Source organism: Callionymus lyra, chromosome 16 (genome assembly GCF_982586985.1).
Source record: "Callionymus lyra chromosome 16, fCalLyr1.hap1.1, whole genome shotgun sequence".
NCBI lineage: Eukaryota > Metazoa > Chordata > Actinopteri > Syngnathiformes > Callionymidae > Callionymus > Callionymus lyra.
Window position 1 is genome coordinate 18,942,006 of NC_141833.1, and position 22,138 is coordinate 18,964,143.

Sequence of the window (22,138 nt, forward strand, 5' to 3'; positions counted from 1 at the left end):
GGTCTGGTGTCGTCTTCCTCCAGATAACTCCGCCTCCGTCGCTGCCGGATCAGCTGAAGGAAATGTTCAAGCAGCAGGAGGTCGTCCGCATGAAGCTGCGCCTGCAGCACAGCATCGAACGGGTACGAGCGCTAAGTACCATCTGGTCCCTCGTCCATCATGTGGGATACATTGTGAAAACCTCTGCATTTTAACGAAACCTGCATAATAGTTACCATATAAACTCAACTTTGCATGCGTTACTCTCTGTAACAGCAACTGAAACGACTCCCATAATGCTTTGCCGCCCAGCCGAACGATGACTTTAGACGTTGCATCATATCGTGTAAATATTGAAGCGACCAATCAGCCGCTTCCTAGAGCCGTGTGTAGAACGGCATCATGGGAGTTGGCACCATAAGTGACTCCTCTACGGCGTCTCCGCGTCTCACCGGCGTCCCTTGTGGTCCTCGCAGGAGAAGCTGATCGTTTCCAACGAGCAGGAAGTGCTGCGCGTCCACTACAGGGCGGCGAGAACACTAGCCAATCAGACGCTGCCCTTCAGCGCCTGCACGGTCCTGCTGGACGCCGAGGTGTACAACATGCCGCAGGAGGTGCAGGTGAGTCGGCGGGAGACGACGACGACGTCGCAGATGTTTGCTAAAAATCTTTTTCTGACCCTCACGTCTTTAGCAGAGCGAAGACGGGAAGACGTCGGTGAGGGACAGATTCAACGCCCGACAGTTCATGTCTTGGTTACAAGACGTCGACTCCAAGTTCGACAAACTCAAGGTGAGGATTTGTTGGTGTAGAGGTTTGCTGCCCCCTAGTGGTTGGAAGTGATAACACGTTTACATCTTGATATACATATTCAGTGACTGTATGAAAGTTTAGCAGTAACATCTGGATATGAATTAGTTAAAATGATTAATTATTTTAAGAATTTAAGAATTTTCCTCTAATTTAATTTGTTAATTTCTATAATCAAACATTTTGCAACAACAGCTTCAAAATCTACAGACAAGGTTTTATTTTTATATTCAACTTGTTTATTTCAAACGTTGAAACTCATTGAAATGTTGTTGTTTTTTTTCGAGCATTGAATTATTTTCTCGTAATCAAACATTAATATCATTAAAAGGTTGAATGTAAATCTGTCGGAAGTTAATTTTGAACATTGAGAAATTTTCTAAATCAATGCATTTTCATATCATTTTCTATATTCCAATAATTTAAAAATAAGTTTTAAATTAAATATTTTTTTTAATTCGTAGTCATTTAAATTCAACATAAAATGTTGGTTTAATAGTGACACCAGACATTACTAAACGAGCACCGATCTACTCGACCGATCCACGGTCACATGACTACATTATTGTCCGGAGTCACTATTATGCCATTTTTATAAATGAATTTAAAAGGCTATGAAATTTGAAATATTATTTTTGGACATTTTATTTTACAATTATTTTAATAAGAATGTAAAACTCTTTTTTTCATGTTAAATCAATGGTTTAAAAAAGACAAATTGAACCTTTCAATCAACAAACTATTATATATATATTATTGCCTTGTGATGCCACTGGCGCCCACTAGAGGGAGTGATTTCTGGTCCAAACCTGCGCTGGTGTCCGCAGACGTGCCTCCTGATGCGGCAGCAGCACGAGGCGGCGGCGCTCAACGCCGTGCAGCGCCTGGAGTGGCAGCTGAAGCTGCAGGAGCTGGAGCCGGCCACCTACAAGTCCACCAGCATCTTCGAGATCCCCGAGTTCTACATCCCCCTGGTGGAGGTCAACGACGACTTCGACCTCACCCCCATATGAGCTCGACGCGCCGAGCACTTACGAATGTGGCGACAGAAGGAGCACTTAAGACACCCCACCGTGTCACCCCCCCACCGGGGCACTTCCAGGACCCACTCACGGCGGGTCGGGGGCGAGGGGGGGCGGGAGCCGGACCCTCGTCAGGGTCACACATCCAAGAGATTTCAATGGTTTGGTGTCGACACGTTGTGTACAGACTGTGCTCTTAATTTTTTAACTTATTTTATACATAAACTGTGCATTTGTAAATACCATGTAATTATTGTTTTAAACCTGTAAAGACAAAAAGGAATAGATATTTTGATTGTAAACCTCGTTCCGTCTCATGTTCAATGGACCAAAGTTGTTTTTCTATGGCGTGTCCTCTTGTGTGTGACGTTACCGTTGGTGTCGCTTAAGCTCTTAAGCATGTGTTTGCTTTTGTTGTGTTGATTTTCCCTCCTCATCCTCCGCGGCTCCTCCCTCGCTCCTGCACGCCTTTCTCTCCTCCTCCTCCCGCTGTTCCGTGCACTCACTCGTGAAGTGTCCCCCCTCCTCCCTCCTCCCTGACCCCTGACCCCTCGCCCCCCCGCCATCCTCCGCCATCTCCTCGTGTGTCGCGTCCATCCTCGTCTCGTGCACTTGAGTCTGTCGTTGGTTCCGAGGAGGAGGAAACTGAACTTTTACAGTTTCGACGTGAGATCACAACAAAACCTATTTTTTCAACACAATGCCTTTTGAACGATCTAAAAATGTCTATTTTAATATTTACTTGTTACATGACTTGTACATATTTGTAATATATAATTGAATAAATTTTATTTGTTGTGAAATTACAACCTTGCAGTGTTTGACTTCTTAAGATTACACTTTATTATTTTCATCACAACTTTGTTCACAAAACACTCGAGAAATAAAACGGTTAAAATCTAAGTTTACGTTGAAAATAATTAAAGAGAAATAAAAAATGTAAAATTATTTTTGAATTGCAGTTGTTTACTTAATCCACACGATGGCGCTGTCTGCTTGACTGGAATGCGAGCAGTGCCGTAAATGTGATCTTTAAAAAGAGAAGATTGGAAAATGTAACTTTCTACTTTCTACTTGAAAATTATCGACAAAGACAGAAAATAAAAGTATAATAATAAACCGAACTGCGTTTCAATCGATATTTACACGGCGAGAGGAAATTAAATACACGGAAATGTGTATATAAATAAAAACGTATTTACAATTATTTTCCTAAAAGCTTACGATATTACCTTCTGTTGAGTCCCTTCTTTGTTTCCTTCTATCATTTGTTTTTATTTAAACATGTAAATTACCCAGTAACTATATAAACGTATTAATAAATAACATTTTAGTACTTTTCTAATATCCAACGTTTCTATGGCAGGAAATCAAACTACTGTGAATCTTGTCTGTAACAAGGTATTCAATTAATTATTTTTTAAATAAACCCCATATCTCGCTTTAACGTGACGGGAAAATTTAAAAAAGGATTGGAAAAAAAGCTGTAATTTCACATATTATTTCGCATTCATTTTTTTTTTACTTTTATAAATTAATTTACGACATATTTCTTCTTACAACAACTGCAAAATGAAACGAACAACAATAAAAGTTAAAGTGACATCATAATATAAAGCTAAATAAGCTTAAATTGATGTTTTTTTTATTGTGAATAACAAATAAAATAAAAGTAATTAAACGATCTTCATGACTTGAACGAGTTAAATAATAAAATCATTGACCTTCAGAAACATTTACTGTTGATCGTTTTTATCTATTTATTCGTCACAAGGGCCACATTCAAAAACAAGATTTTTTTTTACAAAGCTAAATAAGCTACTTTATATTTATTTTGAGCAACAAAAACAGTCTCCAAAAAGAACAAATAAAAGGGAAAAGGGCGTTAAAAAAACAACACTCTTTTGTGTTGTTAATGTTGAAATGAATAACAAAAACAAACACAAAATAACAATCGTTTCTTCGCTATCGGAGGATTTTCCACTTGAATTTAAAATTCAAATTAAACTAAAATGACAAAAGTGTTTCCACTCGAGGAAGTCTTTTGAGGATCTTTTATAAAGGGGTGTGTGTGTGTGTGTGTGTAGGGGGGTCACCTGTGGGGTCACCTGCGGGGCTACAAACGAGCGGCTCCGCGGGGAGTCTCCGTCACTCACCTGGCGAGACAATAGCGTGGAGCCGTGTCAGGAGAGAGAGACTAATAAAGTTTGATTTGAACGGGGGGGATGAGGCGGAGGGATCTGAGGTGGCGGTGAGGAGGCTCATTCAACAGAAGAAGAAGAAGAAGAAGAAGAAGGAGTGCGTGAGGAGGAACTACAAAAAATGGAGCGTGTTTCTTTAAGGAGTGCGACTGCCTGTCGCTTTGTGCTGCGGAGAGACTGACGCCCTGCAGACTCGCCACCATCCTGGAGGAGTTGCGAGTTCGAAACCGACGCCGTGGAAACGGAACCTTCATCTTCTTCGTCTCGGTAAAGTTCTGCTCGTCTGCGCGGCACCGTCACTGAAGCCTTCACTAGAAATATAACGTTTATAAAGAAGATGCGTTCACGGAACCTCACATGTTTCCAGAGGGTGGTCATAATGTTCCGGCGCCCGCGACTCTCATTGAAGTGACTGTAAAGATAAAAAAGTGTAGGTGATGTTGCCAGATGTTTATCAACATGACTTTGAATGATCCTTAAATAGTTTTTGGTTAAATCTTTTTACGTTTATTTATAAACACCGACTTCCGTTACTTTATTTAAAAGACATTTTTAGTTAAAAAACTTAAAAAAAACATGTGGCGTTTTAACAAATACGCATTTTAAATAAAGTTAATTCAATTGTTTATCTTTCATGTTGTGTTCAAGGTCTTATAGTTTCAGATCCATAAACTTTTTTTGTGGGTTTTGAAAGTTGTGTAAAGTGTGAGATCAGGACACAAGTGTTGACCAATAGTAGTCGAAGATTGTAAAGTGTTTTTGAATCTTTAATTATTTTTCTTAAATTTGAAGAGTCGACCTGTCACTCAACTTCAATGATTTTTAGTTTATATACGGTTTTAATGAACAATACAAAGAAAACAGGTTGAGAGACTAGCGTAGATTTTGAGTGTGTGTCTGTGTTTTAGTGTAATTGATTATAAGTGTAGCAGATAATGAGTGTGTGTTTTAGTTTGGCAGATTTTAAGTGCGTGTCTATGTGTTTTAGTGTAATTGACTATAAGTGTAGCAGATAATGAGTGTGTGTTTTAGTGTGGTCGATTTTGAGTGTGTGTTTCAGTGTGTTTTAGTTTGGCAGAATTTGAGTGTGTCTGTGTGTTTTAGTGTAATTGATTTTAAGTGTAGCAGATAATGAGTGTGTGTTTTAGTGTGGTCGATTTTGAGTGTGTGTCTGTGTGTTGAAGTGTAATTGATTTTAAGTGTAGCAGATAATGAGTGTGTGTTTTAGTGTGGTCGATTTTGAGTGTGTGTCTGTGTGTTGAAGTGTAATTGATTATGAGTGTAGCAGATAATGAGTGTGTGTTTTAGTGTGGTCGATTTTGAGTGTGTGTCTGTGTGTTTAAGTGTAATTGATTTTAAGTGTAGCAGATAATGAGTGTGTGTTTTAGTGTGGTCGATTTTGAGTGTGTGTCTGTGTGTTTTAGTGTAAGTGACTATAAGTGTAGCAGATAATGAGTGTGTGTTTTAGTGTGGTCGATTTTGAGTGTGTGTTTCAGTGTGTTTTAGTTTGGCAGAATTTGAGTGTGTGTCTGTGTGTTTTAGTGTAATTGATTTTAAGTGTAGCAGATAATGAGTGTGTGTTTTTAGTATAGCAGAGTTTCATTGTGTGTTTTAGTATAGCAGATAATGAGTGTGTGTTTTAGTGTAGCACATTACAAGTGTGTGTCTGTATATTTTAGTGTAGCTGACTACAAGTGTGTGTATTAGTGTAGCAGATTTTCATCGTGTGTCTTGTAGTGTTATTGATTATGAGTTTAGCAAATAATGCATGTGTTATTTTAGTGTAGCACATTATGAGTATGTACATGTACACTTTAGTGGAGCTTATTAAGAGTGTGTGTTATAGTGTAGCACATTATGAGTATGTACATGTACACTTTAGTGGAGCTTATTAAGAGTGTGTGTTTTAGTGTAGCACATTATGAGTATGTACATGTACACTTTAGTGGAGCTTATTAAGAGTGTGTGTTTTAGTGTAGCACATTACCAGTGTTTTATTGCAGCAAATCACGAGTGCGTGTTTTAGTGTAGCTGGTTTTGAGTTTGTGTTTTAGTGTAGCAGATTTCAAGTGTGTGTCTTATAGTGTAATTGATCAGGAGTGTTTTTTAGCGTTTGTTATGTTGAGTTTGTCTGCGTTGGTTTTTATTGTCACCGTTTTGATGAACTTTTCAAGTCTAAATTGTGAAATATGTGTTGCTATATGTTGTGTATGTGTGGCATGTTCCAGTGTGTGCTTGTGTTGATAGTGTGTGTTTAAAAACGATTGTGTTTGACCAGTGAAAGTATCAAGTTAAAATGTTGGTTAGTAAAATTTAATTGGCGAGACGATTGATCCATCAGTGGCTAACCCTCGGCTCTCCATGAGGATCAGACTTAAAAAGTATCTTCGAATCCAACGATGATCTCTGACGACTCGACATCTGATCGTTTGCTCTGGTCTGGACGTGTTGAGCTCAGATCCTCCTCATTAAGAGCAGATTAATGGCACCGGCTGCTGGAAGCGTCCGGAGGAGGTGCCAGATGTTTTCCAGGTTACTCCGCTGAGCTATCCGTCACCTGCCCGTGGATAGTGGGAGTACCAGGAGGAAATCCACGCGCCTGACCTTCCTGGGATCCGCCGCTCACGTGGTGGACTTGTTGGTTCCTCTCTGACCCTCCCTGTGCTGTCGTAGGTGATCCGCCGCCGGTGCTGGTGAGCCGTCAGGATGAGGCCGGGTCAGCTGATCCTTCCCGTGGCCGTGACCGCGACGCTGCTCTTCCTCATGTCGGGCCTGACGCTGACCCTCAGCTGCAACAAGGCTCTGTGCGCCAGCGACGTCAGCAAGTGTCTCATCCAGGTGAGGGCGCCGTCGAGAGTCCAGCGCGACCGTACGTGTCACGATGTATTACTGTAGTAACGAGGATATATGTGTAGTATTGTCGAGTACTTGACTCTGGTGTCGCAGAATTTACAGACCAAAATATGTCCAAACATCAGCTTTAAAAGCCGCTGGAGTCACTGTATCCTCTCGTCCTGAGTTGTAACTGCTTTCATTTGTTTTAAAACTAAAATATTTCCAAACATTAGCTTTAAAAGCCGCTGGAGTCACTGTATCCTCTTGTCCTCAGTTGTAACTGCTTTCATTTGTTTTAAAACTAAAATATGTCCAAACATCAGCTTTAAAAGCTGCTGGAGTCACTGTATCCTCTCGTCCTCAGTTGTAACTGCTTTCATTTGTTTTCAAACTAAAATATTTCCAAACATTAGCTTTAAAAGCCGCTGGAGTCACTGTATCCTCTCGTCCTCAGTCGTAACTGCTTTCATTTGTTTTCAAACCAAAATATGTACAAACATCAGCTTTAAAAGCTGCTGGAGTCACTGTATCCTCTCGTCCTCAGTTGTAATGTAATGAGTGCTGCCATCTAGAGGACGAAAGTTCATCATACATTTTGTAACCCCATCATTGAAATAAAACAAAATATTATTAGAAGCTAAAAAAAATCAACATTTAAAATGTGATATTTATATATTTATTAACAAAGATATGACAAAAGGAATTCTCACTACAAGGAGTAGCTCAAAGAAAAGGCTCTTATATGCTTTTAATTCACGTAAAAAAGGCGACTGTATCCTCTCGTCCTCAGTCATCTAATCCTAGTCTCTGCTTTAACACAAAGCTCTAAGGTTTTTTCCGCAGCCATTTACCCATCTATGACCCTTTAGAATTTTTTTTTTTTTTAACTCATGTCCTTTGATCGATCAGTACATTTTCGTTCTGGCTCAGCTCTTTTTTTCACCTCACAAACAGTGAGCTCGACACTATCAATGTGTCCTGACACACCAGGAGGCTCACGGCCAAAGTTCTGTCGCGACGATCATGTGATCTTTTTCTTTTCTCGGTTCGATTCGATGTCGGGCTCAAGTCCGAGGTCCTGTTCGATAAGCGTGCTGGTGTTTGTCCGCATCGGAACCAGAACCTTTTCCTCGCTGGCGTTACAAACACGACAAGGAAAAGTAGAGTCACAGAGTCGCGTGTCGACGCAAAACTGTTCAATTTCCTCGTGAATTTGTTGCATAAAGTCGAAGCGACTTTTTCAATCAACTCCCGAGATTTTCTTCTTTTTTTTTTGGATTCTGCTAATCATCAACTGTCAGATGTTCTGACCCGGAACGCCTCGAACGCCGCTCGTAATCGGAACCACACGCTCCCGCGACTCTAATCTGTTGTCGAGAAGCAGAAATCTGTTCCTTCTTCAGGGAATCGTTTTCCCGAGCTTCACCTTGTGTGGCCTCACACACACACTCACACACACACACACACACACACACAACAATGTGTTGACTGACGAACACAACTCGGAGCAGGAAGTTCCTCCACTGCTAGCGTAAGAGGATCCACCAGGATCCCGGGAGAGAAGAAGGAATTCTTCAGGAGGAGTTCGTGCCACGTTCGGTCAAAGATGGAGAACAAAGCAGGAATGTCGAGGCATTCCTTCGACGAGACCTGGGAGAACAGCGGGAGAGACGCGAAGTCTATTTTCACTTCTCGTCACTCTTTCCATCCCGGGCGGCAGATTTTTATGTTTTTCCGAGCGTGCGTTCGTGTGTTTACTCGACGCCGCCGCTCCCCGTTAGCTTCTCCATTTAACCTCAGCGGTGGTTTCACCTGCAGCGGAGGCTCGTGTTTGAGCAAATATCTCATGTTTGGCTCCGGAAATAAGACTCGAGGCAGCAGGAGGTTCAGGTTCAGGTTCAGGTTCGAAGGATGTTCCACGAGCGTCGGTCGAGATGATGTCGCGACAGTCGCGCGTGTCGATGCATTCGTTACAGCGTCAGGTAGAAACTTGAAGAAACTCGAGGATTAGATCACAGATGAAGGTTTGGGGGGTAAATAATATAATATAACGTATTATAGGACGTCTGAGGTCTGGTTTTAAACCAGTGGTTGACGAATACATTTCGTCAGGGGCCACATTTTATACCGTCGCTGTTGTGCGGGGCCTCAAACAAAGGTATAACATTATTGTATTTTATTGTGTTTTATATGACTTTTATTCTTATTTAAAAGCACTATTTTTTCCAAATGTTTTTTATATTCATTGAGGGGATAAAAATATTTTGAAAAAAAAACAACTATGACTAGTAAAAAACAACTATGACTAGTTAAAAAACAACTATGACTAGTTTAAAAAAAAACAACTTTGACTAGTTAAAAAAAACAACTATGACTAGTAAAAAACAACTATGACCAGTAAAAAAAAAGACCTATGACTAGTAAAAAAAATAACCTATGACTAGTTAAAAAAAACAACTATGACTAGTTTAAAAAAAAACAACTGACTAGTTAAAAAAAAAAAAACTATGACCAGTAAAAAAAAAAAAACTATGACCAGTAAAAAACATATGACTAGTAAAAAACACATGACTAGTAAAAACAACCTATGACCAGTTTGGTGACCAGTAATGAATTGAAATAATATAAAATAACCAAATTCATACAAATGAAATTGTTAGTTTCTACATGATTTTTACTTTTCTACATAAAAACGGTCAAAGATCCGAACTTTACCCAAGTTTTTAAACAAAGGGTTTCAAACTTGCGGCCTGCGGGCCATTTGAGAAGATATTCTGTGGCCCTATGAGTTTGAGGGACTCGATCTTTATAGTCTTTAGGAATCTTTATACAACATTCAGCTGGTTTAGTTATAAAGATCATCACCTTTAAATGTTGTCATGAAATTAAAGACAAATTCACGGTGAAACTGAACAAAAAAACCCCCACAAAACATGTGAAATATTGATTAAAATTTGATCAAATACAGCTAAAAAAAAGACCCCTAAACCCTCGACCAAAATTGTCATCTGGAGTTTGAGACGCCTTAAACCAAAACATATTTATGGGAACTTTTTTTCTGAAAAAAACAAACAATATATGTTTAAAAACTTGTTATTTGTAAAAAAAAATATTATAATTATTATTGGAAGAAAATCTGATTCATCAGTCAATGAATTTAACAAATAATCATCCGTTATTGTTAATAAATTTCATTTGCACTTAAAAAATGTTTTTTTTAATGTACACATTATCGAGATAATGCTATCCAGCTAGCTGTTGCTAATCTCCAGCTCATTGATTTATTAAGTTATTAGAGATTTATTTTTTAATAGTGAAAAAAGAGTTTAATTGTAATAATTTTTAATTGTGCACTTTCATGTTTTGGTGTGCAAAAGTATGTTGATATTTTGTATTTGTGTTGTACTTGTGTTTGTGTCGGATGTTCTCGCACCACAAGAAAAAGTTGTACATGTTAGTGAAACAATGCTATCCTGCTAGCTGTTGCTAACTTGTAGCTCAAAGTCTAGGTATAAACTTCTTTTTTTTATTTTTATATAAATTTTTTGGCCTTAAAACCATCATTTTCAAAAGCATGAGTCAGTGCATACCTCTGCCAAGGAGCTTGTTTTACATACTGTACAAACACATCACGCGATCGTGTCGTTGAAGCTAGTTTCGTGTCGTTGCTCACGTTAAAAAAGTAAAGTAAAGAAAAACATCTTTAATGAAGTCGTGTTTGAAGGTGAGACGTCTCCAGAGCTGTTTACTGCAGTCGAGCCAGAACCTCGGTCCAGGTGTTCGGTCTGGTGTCGTGACAGCGAGTCCCGAAGCTCCCGCGACCTCGTCGACATCAAGTCGCGATCTGTCAGAGGCGCCAGAGCGATGGACCGTGTGTCGTGAAGAGGAAGAACTTTTTTCTTTTTCCGTGTTGCTCCTGATTAGTGGATCTGCCGACGTTCACGCTCGGCTGCGTCTCAAGTCGTTCGTCTGAATTCCCCGAAACCCCGAGAGGTTTGTGGGGGTCAGGAGGAGGTGTGTGTCTGCAGGGGGGGGGGGTGTCTGAACACGGATGATTGACACCAAATCCTGTCGTTTATCAGAACCGCAGGAAGGTTGTTGGTTTAAATCCAGTGACTCTGGAGCTAAACTTCCTATTGCATTTAAAATTAAACCACTTTTTTTGGCAATATTTAATATTTTCTTTTTAGCTAAAACTCAATGGGTTTTAATTTTTCTACATTTTGAGATTTAATGACGCTTAGCCGCTAAGCTAACGTCCCAGGTGAGGCGGTGACTTAGGAGCCGAGGTGCGTGTTCAAGTTCTGATAATGTTTTGGGTGATATGTATTCAAAGAAAAATATTTATAATTTTATTATAACCCAGTGAATTAATCCTTTAAATCAATCAACCACAGCAAAAAAGTCAGATAAACATGCATTAGCATCATAGCTCCTTCATGTTTCTTGATAACAACATTTAGCAAGTCTTGTAAATGGGACATTTTACACTAGAATATTGTTTTTGTTAGAACTTATAATTATTTTTTTTGTTTTAACTGAGTCAAACAACGTTGCCCAAAAAACAAACGATTAGCATGCTAGGTCTTGAATTAGCATTTAGCTCCCCTTAGCACACAACGTTTAGCATTTAGTCTTTTAAATGAGAAAAGGTTGAATTTTAATTTGTTTTAAATGAGTGAGTTGTTCCCCTTAAGAAAATGAAGCAAGTTGTGAAATAAAACATCAGATTAGCATGCTAGGTCGTACATTAGCATGCTAGCTCCCCTTAGCACACACAGTTTAGCATTTCATCTTTTAAATGTGCTAATTTTGACAAAAATTATTATCAATTTGTTTTTGTTTTAAAGAAATTAAAGTTATAGCTCCAATAAAACACCAGATTAGCATGCTAGGCCTTGCATTAGCATTCTAGCCCCCCTTAGCACACAAAATATAGCATTTTGTCTTTTAAATGAGAAAAGGTAGAATTTTAATTTGTTTTTGTTTTAAATGAGTGACTTATTCCTCTAAAGAAATTGAAGCAAGTTGAGAAATGAAACATCTGTTTAGCATGCTAGCTCCCGTTAGCGCACAAAGTTTAGCATTTCATCTTTTAAAGGTGCTAATTTTGACAAAAATTATTATCAATTTGTTTTTATTTTAAAGAAATTGAAGCTCTAGCGCCAATAAAACACCTGATTAGCATGCTAGGTCTTGCATTAGCATTCTAGCTCCCTGTAGCACACAATGTTTATTAAACATATCTTTTAGCATGTACTCTTAAACGTGACAACTTTGACTAAAATAGTTGTTGATTTATTTTTGTTATATAGGAGTGAGTTAATCCTCTAGACAAGTTGAAGTAAAATGTCCGATTAAACACGATTAGCGACTTGAAACACCATTTAACGGCTAAATATTCACAAGGAAATGTTAAAGTTTTGGGTCAATACAATACTTTAGTAATATTTTTTCGTTTAATCACATCATGCAAAACAAACTCCTTGGCAGAGGTATTGATAGATGGGTAGATAAACTTAATACTTGACAAAATTAACATAGTATTTTCTTATTTAATGTAAGCCAGTAAGTAAGTAGGTAATTTGTATTTATGTAGTGATTTTCCAGACCAGGGTCACAAAGCGCTTAAACAATCAAAAAAATATTTAATAAAGTATATACTTTAAAGATCAAGAATGTATTTATTTTGGGTCTATATTATTAAACTCTCCACATCTGTCAACATTTTCAATGAATCTTCAAATTAAATGTATATAAAGTGAGAATAACGACCATTTTTCAACAGAACGATTCCACTCGTCCTCTTAAGATTCTATGTCGTCGTGTTACTGCCGTGTTACTGCCGTGTTCCTTCGCGCTCGTGTCGTTTGCGTCGCGCTTCAGTTCGAGATGAACTCCGTGAACGTCTTCCGTGAGCCTTCAAATCCTCCTCAGCTGGACGAGATGATGATCAGAGGCTGATGGAGTGACTGTGTGTGGTTTTGCAATCCTTCACGGGTGAGTCATGGGGGAGACGCTCGCCTCGCTGTTTACATGTCGGAGCTTCTGCTCGGACACAAAGGAGGAGCGAAAGAAAGGGAAAAGTGAGGGGGGAGGAGGAGGGAGGAGGAGGGAGTCGGTCCATGTTCTGTTCCCCAGGTGTTTTCTCCCCCACCTCCCTGCTCCTGCTGACCTTGACTTTGAGGAATGTTCCTCTCTGTTCTCCGAGTCGAGGGGGAGACGCTCACCCCTCCAGAGTCTCACCCACTTCTCAGCTCCACAAACACCGTCCAAGATTTACTCGTTGCCTCGACCGAGAGAAGTTTTTATCATCGTCGGAGTCGATTCTTAGGAGCTCGTAGTAGAACCAGGAACACAAGTCGTGTAGAAATACTTCTGAAGGATGGATAAGAATTGTTAGTTATTTTCTGCAAGTACAACTATTTAAAAAAAACAACAACTTGTGGACCAAATGCCTGCAGCACAGTCGAAAATGATCTTCTTTTTTTATGGAATTTCTTAAAATGTATTTAAAAAAAAAGCATCAAAAACAAAGTTCAGGCCTGAGAGTACAATCTGAGTTCAAAGGTCAAAAGTCAAAGTTTTTTTTTAAGAACATTTTCCTTGTTTTGATTTATATTTTTTTTAATTAATGTTCTCTCTTAGGTTAATGCTTAAAACATATTTAAAATATTTAGTTACATGTTTTTTCAAATGAAATAATACACAATGAAAATTTCCTTTTATTTTATCTTGATACTTAATCTCTATTTAAAAAGAAAAGAAAAAAAATGTCATCCCTTTTTTCTTTTGTCCCCTTACAAGTATCTAATGTTTTTAAATAAAAAAAAAAATTAATATAATAAATAAAATGTTAAAAATATATATATGTATAAAATTGACAATCCCTGGTCTAGATACAGTTATATATATATATACTGTATATATATATATATTCTTTAGAATAATGATATAAGATCCATCACCACTTTAGATAGTTAACTTTGGAGGATCTTCTTTGAGTCTCTTCTGTCCAGGTTTCTATCTTTTAAAAAACGTGTTTGAAATCTGTGTTATTAACAGTTTTATTCATATGTATAAAACTATGAAATAATACGGCAGTAACACGACTACATGAGAGCAAATCTTGAGAGGAGAGTGAAATCTTCATGGAACGTACGTTTTATTTAAAGATTCTCCGTTAAAACAAGTTTAAAATATCAATTCAAGAGGTTGAACTTGATCTCGTCGACTCCGTTTTGGTCCCAGTCATCAAACAAACATGGGTCGGATCTAAAAGGATCTCTCTAGACGATCGAGTCAGAACCTGCCCCGTGAATAGAAACCTTCGTATCTTTGTATCTTCTGTTCTCGACCCTTTTTTTTTTTTTGTGTAAAGTTGTGTCCGAGGTTTGTCGTGACACGTCGAGATGTTTGTCGAGATGTTTGTCATCCATGATGTCACCATGTGTCCAGGAGCTGTGCCAGTGTCGACCCACCGACGGGAACTGTTCCTGCTGCAAGGAGTGCATGCTGTGTCTGGGGAACCTGTGGGAAGAATGCTGCGACTGTGTGGGTGAGTCCTGCAGCTTTTTGTTTCCAGCGCTGAGAGGCTGACGTCAGCCTGAGTCAGCGTTTTACTTTGTCTGTTCAGAGAGAGAAAAATAAAGGTTTTGGAAAAACTCGACCAGTGACTAAGTTTGAAGGAGAGAAAAAAACAAAAAGTGTTGCCGGATAATCCTGAACGTGGCGGATCACGTGGGTTGCTGGATCGAATCCCGGATATGTTGAGCAAGAAGATTGATGGTTTAAAATACACGACTCCGTCATTAAAATTTCTCCTTCCACATGTGGAAACATTTCCGCAACTTTATTTACAAACCACGATATGACAAATTGAATCCTTTATAAATCAGTTTTGTTTTTGCAGTCAATGCTGTTAAAAAATCCTAGTGAAGTAAGTAAATCGGACTGCTGAGCTAGGTCGCTAGTTAGCATTGTAGCCCACTTTAGCACACACTTCTCATCTTTTCCAAACAATATAAATAATTAAAAAGGTTTATGAAACATTTAGCAGATCTAAATGTGACAAATTCAGATTAGAATAATAATTAATCTATTTTTTTTTATAACTCAGTGCTTTAATCCAAAGTATACAGTAAGAAAATCTGATTAGCATGCTAGTTTTTGCGTTAGCATTTTTAGCTCATCCAGGCAAACACAACTCATATTTTCTATAGTTTAGACACAACATTTTTGAAGATCTTGACACAAGACCAAACGGAAGAAATGTTGTAGTTCGACTTCTTGCGAAGAAAAAACATTGAAATCCAACACTTTGAATCTCAAAATAACTTTTGGAAGATGCTACTGATGTTAGCAAACATGCTTATTTGAGGTTCATCTTTAAGGACTTTTCTTTTCTTATATTTCAGATCAAATATTTCACTTTTCAATTGCAAAAGCCTGTACACTGTTAGTTTTTTTTTTTTTAAAGGGGTGCTAGCATGGCTTTGGCTGAATAACATGTAGTAGCATGCTAACTTAGGATCAGTTATATTCGCTTCATGCTACATTTTAATGAAGATTTTGATAATATTTAAAAAAAAATGTACTATACAATCTCAACTTTGTAACAAGCTAGCTCGTAAAAATGTGTCTGTTGTTTAAGTAGAAACGCTAGCGTTGCTTTAACTTAATTACACATGATTGTCTGAACTGAGTGAGCAAAAACCAAAGATGTCCAATGAAAAATCATATTAGCATGCTAGGTATTGCATTTAGCATTTTAGCGCAACTTGGCACACGATCAAACGGCTAAATATTCACAAATAAATTTGTTATAGTTTGAATCCTTGTGTAGACGAAACATTCAAATCCGAAGCTTTCAATTATGAAATAACTTTAAGAAGATGCTAATTGGTGTTTGCAAATGTAGCATGCTAACTTGTGGTTAGCGAGCTACATTGTTAAAACTAGTTTAAAAAGGATTTTCTTTTCTCATCTATTAATTCCAGAAGCAATAATTTGACTCTTCAATAGTAACTTCATAACAAGCTAGCTCGCCGTTTTCGTTTCACGCTAGCGTGGCTTTAGCCCAATAACACATGATCGTCTCACTTCACTTCCACAGTTTCTCAACTTCCCGTGGATTGCGTTCGACGATCCGCCGTAAGTCGCTCTATTAGCGTCGACGACGCGCACGGTAGTGAAGGCGGATAGCGTCGCTCTAAATGAATTACAGCTAATGGACGAATCAGCAGTTGTGACAGAGGAGTTGGATTACACTCCGGCAGCTGGTTCCGATAAAGCGCACACATCTGTCCTCCCTCCTTTTTTTTTAACAACACAACCCCGGCACCCGCCGCTCGCTACGACACTTGAAAGCCGCCGGCGTTTGGCAGCGACGCCGTGTTTGGAGTGGAAATTTACTTAAGAGCGTCCATTAGCGAGCAGGACGAGGATTAGTGGACGACGGCGCTCTCGGACACGTCCTCCTCCTCCGGACCTTCAAGAGAACCTCCACCTTCTCGTGTCCACTTCCTGCGTCTTTCATCTGCGGCGCCGCTTCCTCTGCTCTTGATTTACCGTCGGCTCGTAAACATGCGGTCACTCTGGTTGGGCTCAGCTCACACCCGAGCCGGGCCAGAGACCCGCCTGCTTCTATCTCGTCTGTTCACACCGTCTCACCTTTCCATCCACAAGAATGTGTTTCCAAATATGTCGCTCGCATCACTCGTCGCACCAGTGTTTTCATCCGATCATTGAGTGGGTTTTTTTCACGTTAGTATTTAAAGGTATTTTTTTGATTTATGTAAATTTATATACAGATTATTTCTGTTATTTTTTATTTATGTAAAGTTTATTTCTTTATTTTCCCAACGACCTCTTTTAATTTGTCAAAAAAAAAGGTAGAAATCAACCTATTTTTACCATGAAAACTCTAAAAGGCTAAAAATCAACGTCTCTAAAAATGTTAAATGATGTCGGAAATATATAGTATGATATACGATGGACCATGTGAACGCAAATAATTGTCGCCCAAATGTGTTAAAACTTATTTGATGGCTTAAAAAAGGTAGAAATCGACCTATTTTTACCATTAGAACTCGAAAAAGGCCCAAAAATCCATGTCTCTGAAAATTTGAAAAAATGTCTCTCTTTTATATATCAATGTTTTTTATATTTAAATGGAAAAAAATAGAATAAAAACGATGTATAAAGCCAAATATTGTTTGGCCTTTATATATCCTTGTTGTTGTTTTTTTTTTCGATGTCAATTTTTTATATATTTGTTGTACATCAGTAATCTATTCTTTTTCAAGCCTTTTCCAATGACCTAAAAGCTATCATTTATTTGTGTAGTTATATTTTATATACAATTCATCTCTTTTGTTTATTTAAAATATATATATATATTTTTTACTTTTGAATTTTGGATATAAATGGTTGTTTTTTTTATGTATATTTAACATCAGTTGTTAAGTACATTTTATAACAAACATAAAATCTATCATTTCATTATGTAATTCTATTTTATATACAATTCAATTCCCTTCCCCCCTATAACCCGTTTTAATTCCATTTAAAAGATGAACATAATTTAATCAATTTAATTGTTAAAAAATGTTTGGATAGATTTGAAATCTATAATCTTTTTTTTTTCCTAACATTTATTCAATATGAGAAATCAAATGACGGCTAAAAAAATATAATTTAAATTAAATTATGCTTTTGATGCTTTGTTTATTTAGTGTGTTTATATACATTTTATTTCTTTTTAACCCTTGCTTTGTCTCTGGGTCAAAGTGAATTAGAATTATTACTTTACAAATCCAAAGTTTCTTGTCATTATTTTTGTCTCATTTCACGTTATACAGAAAGGATTCTTTTAAAAAAAAGAGTTGTTTTTTATTTTATATCGATAAATATTATATGGATATTTGTTGGTATTTGTTGCAGGTTGTTTGTTTCAATCTCACTCAAGTCATAATTTTTTATACAAATATCAAACTAATGGGTTTTTATTATTTACTGTACGTGTTTAATCATTAAAGTGTAGTAAATATGATGTTGGATTATCTAGTGTAACGTCAGACCAGAAGGTTCACGTCTCGACCTCCACAGGGATGTGTAACCCCAAGAACTACAGCGACTCTCCGGCCACGTCCAAGAGCACCGTGGAGGAGCTGCACCGTCCGATCCCCTCGCTGTTCCGCGCCCTCACCGAAGGCGACGCCCCCATCAACATGATGGTGGTCTCCTTCCCCGTGGCGGAGGAACTGTCCCACCACGAGAACCTGGTCTCCTTCCTGGAGTCCCTGGACAGCACGCAGCAGAATGTGTCGGTGCCGGGGAACAGCATCCACGCCTACGACGCTCAAGGTAACGCCGTCTCCTGGACTTCGTCTCTCCTGTAAGACCTTGTCCTTCACCTGCTCTGGTACTAAGTGGTCTGTCTTCATGTTCCCCCTCTGCTCCCCCTCCTGCCCTGGATTCCTCTCAACCACATGTTTCGACTCTCATGTCACATTGAGTCAATTTTTCAATTTAGTCCCAGCACACTCGGTAAGAGCCGTGGTAATGAGATCAAGCTCGCCCCCCCCCCGGTCCACCACAAAGTCCTGAACCTTCTTCTCTTGACTCACTTTCACGCTGGCTCAGCTGAGCCACCAGAACCGGAGTCACAGGGCGGGACCCGGTTCCGTGTTTAAATCTGCGGCGACTCTCGACTCGCTCGTCATCTTCGCCCGACGGCACTTCAAAATAAAAGCGTGGCCCACAAACCTCGGCCGGTGACTCATTAGCCGTAACATGTGGTCGCACTTACTCGGTGGTGAAGTAAAAGTTGTTAGTCAGAGCCACATAATGACTGGCAAATGCTGATCCTTTCTTTCTCACGAAACGTTGACTTCAGAAGACGGATTTAACTTTCGTGTTACATCAGCTTTTTTAATGAGGAGACGATAAACAGAAGTGATGTTTTGGGTCCAAACAAAACGGTTTCTGGTCCTCAGAAGCTCCATAATGAGTCCTTAAAATGAGCTTTATGGTTCTGCTCAGACACCTACGACCTGCACAAACCGATCCTATGCAAATGAAAAACCCCTTACCAGGTATCACCGACCTTTGAACTACGTACGGACCCATCGACCATCGCCCACAATCAGCTACTTATGGTCTCCATACAGTATGTACCCCCTAGTATTCCAGCCATCAATACGTACTTCTTACCTTCCTGTACGGCAGTAGATCTTCTCTGAAAAACTCAAATCCATTGAAGGACTATATGGTGGAAGTCGAAGAAGGGAGATGAGGGACATAGACGACCAAACATGGGTAAGATACTGGGCAACAGAAAATCTGGACTGAGATCAGGGAAACGCTATCAGAAATAAGAATCAAGGGGGACAGAAGGACAGGCCGAAAACCATGTGGTCAACCTGGAGAGTCTTCGGGGAACTGACGAAGGACGGTCTTGTTTGACTGAGAGGAAACATAAGACCTTCTTACACCTTAATCTTCTGAGCTGGGACGACCACTCAGAGCCAACCAATGACTCCTAAATGTCTTCCATACCCACATGTCCATCTAGCAATGTATGGATTACCCTTCATATCATCACCCATGTGACCTTCTAAGCTAGCTTTTCTCTCCACAACTGGTGTGTTACATAACGACAAAACCCAAGACCCACATGACGCTGTGAAACCCAACTGGATTATTTAGAAAGTACCAGTTTTGCAGTACTATTAAGGGTACTATACCTCGACCATGGGTGGGCAGAGTGTTCCACGAAGAGCTCTACATTTTCGCTCAATGTGGACACACACTTGTGCACTCAAAATGTGAAGTGCAAGTGCAGAAGTGCACACCGTAGACGTACCTCAGAATAGGGGATATTGGTATCCCTCTCCTCGTGGGTCGCAAAGGGTGCAGTGTGCGAAAATGTAGTGCGCAATGCACACTCAATTGGCGCACTCAAACGGCCGGAAAATTGAGTGCAGATCGATGGACACTTTCCACCCTCGACGACCGCCATCTTAGTGACATAGATGACGCTAAACTGAAGCTACGTCACTGACGTCTGACACTGAAGTCTTTGGAGCAGATACCGACGTTAATGTCTTGACAAAACACTTATTTTACCAACAAAACAACAATAATAGCACAATAAAACACAACTTAATAACGTGTTTCAATCGGCGAAAAGCGCTTTCAAGTGTCGGCGATGGTTTTCCAATGACTTGTCGCAATTGGCGTCAAAAAGTAGTAGAAGAAGAAGCAGTTGTCGAGTTGTCAACTGGTAAGTGTGTAGCGGCAGTGTGTGATTTGAGACAATACTACCCTGTCAAAAAAAGTTAATGCACTGCCGTACTGTAAAGCAGTGCACTTGGAGAAGTGCACGATTTGAGACACTAGTCCCTGACGTCTCCATCATTAAGTACTGTTTGACTCACTAGCTCCCCCTGTGGTTCCAGAGAACATGTGCACGGTGGTGTACTTCGACGACTGCGTCTCCATCCGTCAGTGTAAACTTTACTGCGAGTCCATGGGAGGATCCAAGTACCGCTGGTTCCACAACGCCTGCTGCCAGTGCATCGGGCCCGAGTGCGTGGACTACGGCAGCAAAGCTGTCAAGTGCATGAACTGTCTCTTCTGAAAAAAGGACCTTCGGACCCCGAAACCCAGACGTTTCGGGTTCTCTGTACAAAAAACTCCAGTGTCGTCGTTACTGCCGCGTGTTTTTCCTTCTGCTGTTTGTTCCTCTGTATATTTTTAGAGTTTTTTTTTTTAGTGAATAATGTATTTTTACACTTACTGTCCATGCTTGCCAAATAAACGTTTGGTGACACGTGCGTTTGTGTCGTTTCTTTGATTCCTATCATCAGTGTGTAGACGTTTGTCGATGTTTTGACTTTGTGTGCGACTAAAGTAATAGTAAGCAAGTAAATAATTAATATTTAGAGCACTTTTCTAGACCAGATATTCCTTTATTTGTCCCATAGTGGGAACATTTGTGTTCCCAGAATAAATGCGATAGTAAAAGATCAAACATAAATACACATTAAATTAAATATAAAGACACAAATTGCAAATGATAAGTATGTAATAACATAATAAAAACATTAAAAAAAAACACTATTACAGTATGGCAACACAAATACTAAATTCAAATACAACAATAAGAACTAAGTAATTTGAGTGTTCTTGTGTATGTTTATACTTTAAACAAATAGGCATTTGTTAGTTTTAACAACAATGCAGTAGTAGTAGTGTGTAGTATGTGTATGTGCATATTTTGATACCAGATTTTGTTTTAGGTAAATAAAAATATTTTTACTGTTGTATGTTTCAGTGTTTAAATTAAATTATATTTTTGTTTTATGTACTGCAAGTGTGTTGGTCGTAGGACTGTGTATTGTCAAGAATCTCTTGTATCACGATACTGGATGCAGCGATACAGAACAAGAATCTATGTGTAGTATTGTCGAGTACTTGACTCTGGTGTTGCAGAACATTAGCTTTAAAAGCAGCTGGAGTCACTGTATCCTCTTGTCCTCAGTCATAACTGCTTTCATTTGTTTTGAAACCAAAATATTTTCGAACATTATCTTTAAAAGCAGCTGGAGTCACTGTATCCTCTCGTCCTCAGTCAACTCACAAAATGTCATTGTTGGTTTAGCTTTAGAGGAGTATTGGAAGTTATATTGCAAAATTTAAATAAAGAAACGCTGTTTATATTTGCATGTTTATTGTAAAAAAATATATAATTATTTTGTTATACTTTATTGAAATATAGACTGTGAAATTACTACAATACCGTGCTGTAGAATATCAAAACAATATCATGAAAAAACATTCTGATAATTGATTTAACAATATTTTGTCACAAACCAAGTTGGTTATGTTGTGTATTATTTCGTAATCAAATGGATTTTTAAGTGTGTTATTTTAAGTTCTATGAATATGTTTTGGAATTGGAATTGGTGAATATGTGTAAGCATTGCGTCTGGAACAACAAAAACGCACAAACAAAAACAATATAATGTTAAAATACACACACCTGGAAACAAAAAGATCCACATGATCCTTAGACTCATCTTAGAGAACGTTTTACACAAAAAATAAACAGTAAAATTCTCTCTAATGTTGTTGTTGAGTCTTGTGACCTCATTGTGTAGTTGGAGCAGACAGAGACCCACACACACCAACATGTTGTCCCGGGCCAGGAAACGCATCACTTCCTGGGGAAACAAAGTTGTTATTATGCCACAGGTGTCCTGGTCTCTGGCTGGAGAGCCAACG

The 22,138-nt window shown here is 38.8% G+C and overlaps 2 protein-coding genes across 5 annotated transcripts in view; both read left to right on the forward strand.

Annotated features, from left to right (window-relative positions):
• The window catches only part of ankrd12 (ankyrin repeat domain 12), a 36,857-nt gene extending 34,926 nt beyond the window's left edge, over positions 1 to 1,931 (forward strand). For 2 of the 3 annotated variants that reach the window (XM_087810882.1, XM_087810883.1), the window contains 4 exons: positions 24 to 122; positions 456 to 599; positions 676 to 771; positions 1,617 to 1,931. In XM_087810882.1, coding sequence (XP_087667008.1) covers positions 24 to 122; positions 456 to 599; positions 676 to 771; positions 1,617 to 1,802 — 525 coding nt within the window. In that variant the 3' untranslated portion in view covers positions 1,803 to 1,931. Of the gene's footprint in view, positions 1 to 23; positions 123 to 455; positions 600 to 672; positions 772 to 1,616 lie in introns of all 3 variants that reach the window. The other variant, XM_087810881.1, reaches the window with a different exon arrangement.
• Positions 1,932 to 4,103: 2,172 nt separating this feature from the next.
• On the forward strand, positions 4,104 to 20,686 carry twsg1a (twisted gastrulation BMP signaling modulator 1a). 2 transcript variants are annotated; one of them, XM_087810903.1, is made up of 5 exons: positions 4,104 to 4,279; positions 6,686 to 6,850; positions 14,306 to 14,405; positions 17,957 to 18,214; positions 20,311 to 20,686. In XM_087810903.1, exons 2-5 carry the CDS (start codon positions 6,719 to 6,721, stop codon positions 20,490 to 20,492), a joined length of 672 nt encoding a protein of 223 aa, XP_087667029.1. In that variant the 5' UTR covers positions 4,104 to 4,279; positions 6,686 to 6,718; the 3' UTR covers positions 20,493 to 20,686. The 2 variants fall into 2 exon arrangements, with proteins under 2 accessions (XP_087667029.1, XP_087667030.1); XM_087810904.1 differs by lacking the exon at positions 4,104 to 4,279 and adding an exon at positions 4,420 to 4,442.
• Positions 20,687 to 22,138: the final 1,452 nt, after the last annotated feature.